The 3,358-nt window shown below is 37.8% G+C and overlaps 1 protein-coding gene across 1 annotated transcript; it reads left to right on the forward strand.

The window, feature by feature from the left end:
* The first annotated feature begins 2,055 nt into the window (after nt 1-2,055).
* LOC113316815 lies at nt 2,056-3,358 on the forward strand. Its single transcript, XM_026564965.1, has 3 exons — nt 2,056-2,470; nt 2,614-2,980; nt 3,094-3,358. Exons 1-3 carry the CDS (start codon nt 2,056-2,058, stop codon nt 3,356-3,358), a joined length of 1,047 nt encoding a protein of 348 aa, XP_026420750.1.

Below are 3,358 nucleotides of genomic sequence, written 5' to 3' on the forward strand. Positions count from 1 at the left end.
AAAATAACCGAACTTAGACAATAGAGTTCGGTTTGTTCTCAAAATATTCTAAAACTACAAAGTAACCGAACTTAGCCAATAGATGCTGGAACTTCACATTTTTTTTGTTTGTTAAGTTCGGTAACTTCACAATTTTATCGCAGAAACCGAACTCAGAGTTCGGTTGGTTAGCTGTTAGGTTCAAGTTTGCGAAAAACCGAACTTTGTAAACTTATATACTCTTATATTACGTAAAGTTCGGTTAGATCAAAAGTACATGAAGTTTGCGAACCAACCGAACATAACGCTGTAACTCCTAGAAATTATTAGAGAGTTCGGTAACTTGCGTGTTTGGAACAAGTAACCGAACTACACTTTCAGATGAGTTCGTAAACTTGTTCATCTCACGGGGAAACCGAACTACAGCTTCAGATGAGTTCGGTTACTTGTTCTTCATATAAAGTAACCGAACTGTTCAAAATCCAGTTCAAATCCGGATCATTTTGAAGATTAACCAATATTCTAGGAGAGGATGGAGATGAAGAATCAGATGAGTTTTCATCATTTGAATACTCAAACTTAGTGAATTGGAAAAAAAAAATCATTTTCCATGTTTTTCTCCTTCATCTTCTCTAACTCTACTCTCTCAATAATTCTACTCAACTAATAATAAACCCATCTTTTAATTTAATCTCACTAATTGTTTTTAACTAAATCATTCACTAATCATAACCTAAAATTAATTAAGAGGTTAGATTAGGTATTAAATAAATAACTAGATATGGTGTGACCTAGAATTACTTCTAATGCCTTTACCCAAAATAAAACCATGGCCCCCAAAAAAAAACCATGGTCCCCAAAAAATCGTTCAAAAAAACCCCTCTCTACCTGCTGATTTTAGGCCCATTGCCCTTACTAATGTCATCTACAAGGTTATTACTAAGGTTATTGCACAAAGACTTAAAATTCATCTAAATAATCTAGTAGATAATGCACACTCAGCCTTCATACCTGAAAGAATGATTATTGACAATATTGTAGCTGCAAAAGAGATATTTCATACAATGTCAAATTCTTCTTCTATAATAGGTGCTTTTGCACTTAAAATTGACATCAGTAAAGCTTATGATGAAGTGAGTTGGAGATTTTTAAGCCACTGCTTGAGATCTTTTGGTATTATTGGCAAGACCCATGATCTCATTATGAACTGTGTTTCGACTGCCTCTTTTTTCGCTTATTATTAATGGCCAAGCTGAGGGTTACTTCACCAGTGAAAGAGGTATTCGTCAGGGCTTCCCACTATCTCCGTATCTATACATTTTCTGCGCTCAAGGTCTGTCGTGGCTCATGCGAACTATGGAGAATAATGCTCTTTACAACGGGTACAAGATTTGTAGAATTGCTCCTTCAGTGTCCCATTTATTGTTCGCTGATGATCCCATTCTATTTGGGAACCTTGATGAACTGACCATCGACACGCTACAGAGTATTCTTGATATATATGCTGCCTGGTCAGGTCAATGTGCAAACATGCAGAAGTCGTCAATTCACTTCAGCAAAGGAGTCAGACCCAACAGAAGAACTGAAATTGCTAACAGGCTAGGGGTGAAACAGATGCATATTAACGACAAATATCTTGGCCATAAGCTTCTAAAGTCATCCTACAAAATTGATTCTCATGATTTTCTTAATGATAAATTCGACACTAAGCTGGAAGGTTGGAAGCGAATTCACTTAACCTATGCAGGAAGAACCATCATGATCAAGCATGTCCTTGGGCTCATACCTCCGTACTATATGGCGACATCCATGATACCTAAGAAGGTGCTGGAAAGACTTACCAGAACTATGAGAAACTTCTGGTGCGGCCATGCTAGAGAGGTAAGGAAAACCCACTTTATCAACTGGAAACAATTTGAAAAAGCAAAAGATGTACGTGGGTTAGGAATTAGAACTCTGCAACACTTAAATAGAGCCATGATTGCTAAACTTGTCTGAAAATTCCTAGAAAATGATGATTGTCTGTGGTGTCAGCTTATGAGGGCTAAATATCTCCAAAAAGAAAACTTCTAGGAAATGACGAAACCCCAAAAATGTTCCTCTAGATGGTCTGCTATGTTAGGTTGCAGAAGTGAGGTGAAGGAAGGGTGTTGTTGGGAAGTTGGTAATGGAGAGAAGATGCATATCAAGACTGATCCTTGGATTCCGAAACTTCATCACAGGAGGCCTATCCCCAATTTGCATTCAACAGAGCAGCCTGTTTTAGTTAGTGAACTTATCCTACAGAACCCTCCAAGGTGGGATATAAACAAACTCCAGCTATGCTTCCAGTCGCATGAAGTCGAGACTATATTGGATATCCACTTACCTAACATCAGTGAAGAAGGGACTGAGGATAAATTACTTTGGCTTCACCATCCTAATGGGGTCTTTACAGAAAAATCCTTCATCAAAACTTTAAATGACATAACTCCTTCTTCTTCTCATTATGGTAATGTTGAAAATATTCCTTGGAAGAAATTCTGGCAGGTAACGTTTTGGCACCCAATCTTCAAATATTTGCTTGGAGAATCCTTAATAATGGTATTGTAGTTAGTAGCAGGATGATGACATATTTCAAATATATTAATACAGAGTGCAGGATGTGTAATGGTGTTGTTGAAACTTTGAAACACTTGTTCCTATACTGCCCTGTATCTCAAGCTGTTCTTTTTGCTTCTCACCTGATTCTCAGAATTGATGCAAGCCTAAATCTCTCAGTTCACCACTATATCAAGAGTTGGTTATTAGAAGGTGGAGACTACTCAAAGTTAAAAATGGGGATTTGTCTGTTCTGGAGTATATGGAAGACCATGAATAACATAGTCTTCAACAAAGGCACTGTGCATATTCAGAAAATGCTTCAAGAGGCTTATTACTGGTTCCACCGTGATACCAATATTCAAGACGATACCACTCTGCCTTCTGAACAAGACTTACTAGACTCTGCCGAGACTGTTTGGTCCCCTCCCACTCAGTCAAAAATGAAAATAAATTTTGATGGTGCTGCGAAGTAGTGGCAAGGAACTACAATTGTGAGTTTAATGGGTGTGAGACACAAGTTTTCGCATTCAGCACCCCTGTAGAAGCTGAAGCTCATGGTGCTTTGGTGGGAATTGAGCTTGCCATCAGCAAGGCTATGAGGCACATTATCATTGAAGGTGATTCACTCACTGTGATCAATTCTCTTAGGTACAATAATTTCCCAGTCCCTTGGCGTATTAAGAATACTATTGGAAAAATCAAAGACAAGCTAGGGAAATTTACGTTTGTTGATTTTAACTTTATCAAAAAGGAAGCCAATTTCATGGCTCATTCCTTAGCAGCTTATGCTGTTTAG

Source organism: Papaver somniferum, chromosome 10 (assembly GCF_003573695.1).
Source record: "Papaver somniferum cultivar HN1 chromosome 10, ASM357369v1, whole genome shotgun sequence".
Lineage (NCBI taxonomy): Eukaryota > Viridiplantae > Streptophyta > Magnoliopsida > Ranunculales > Papaveraceae > Papaver > Papaver somniferum.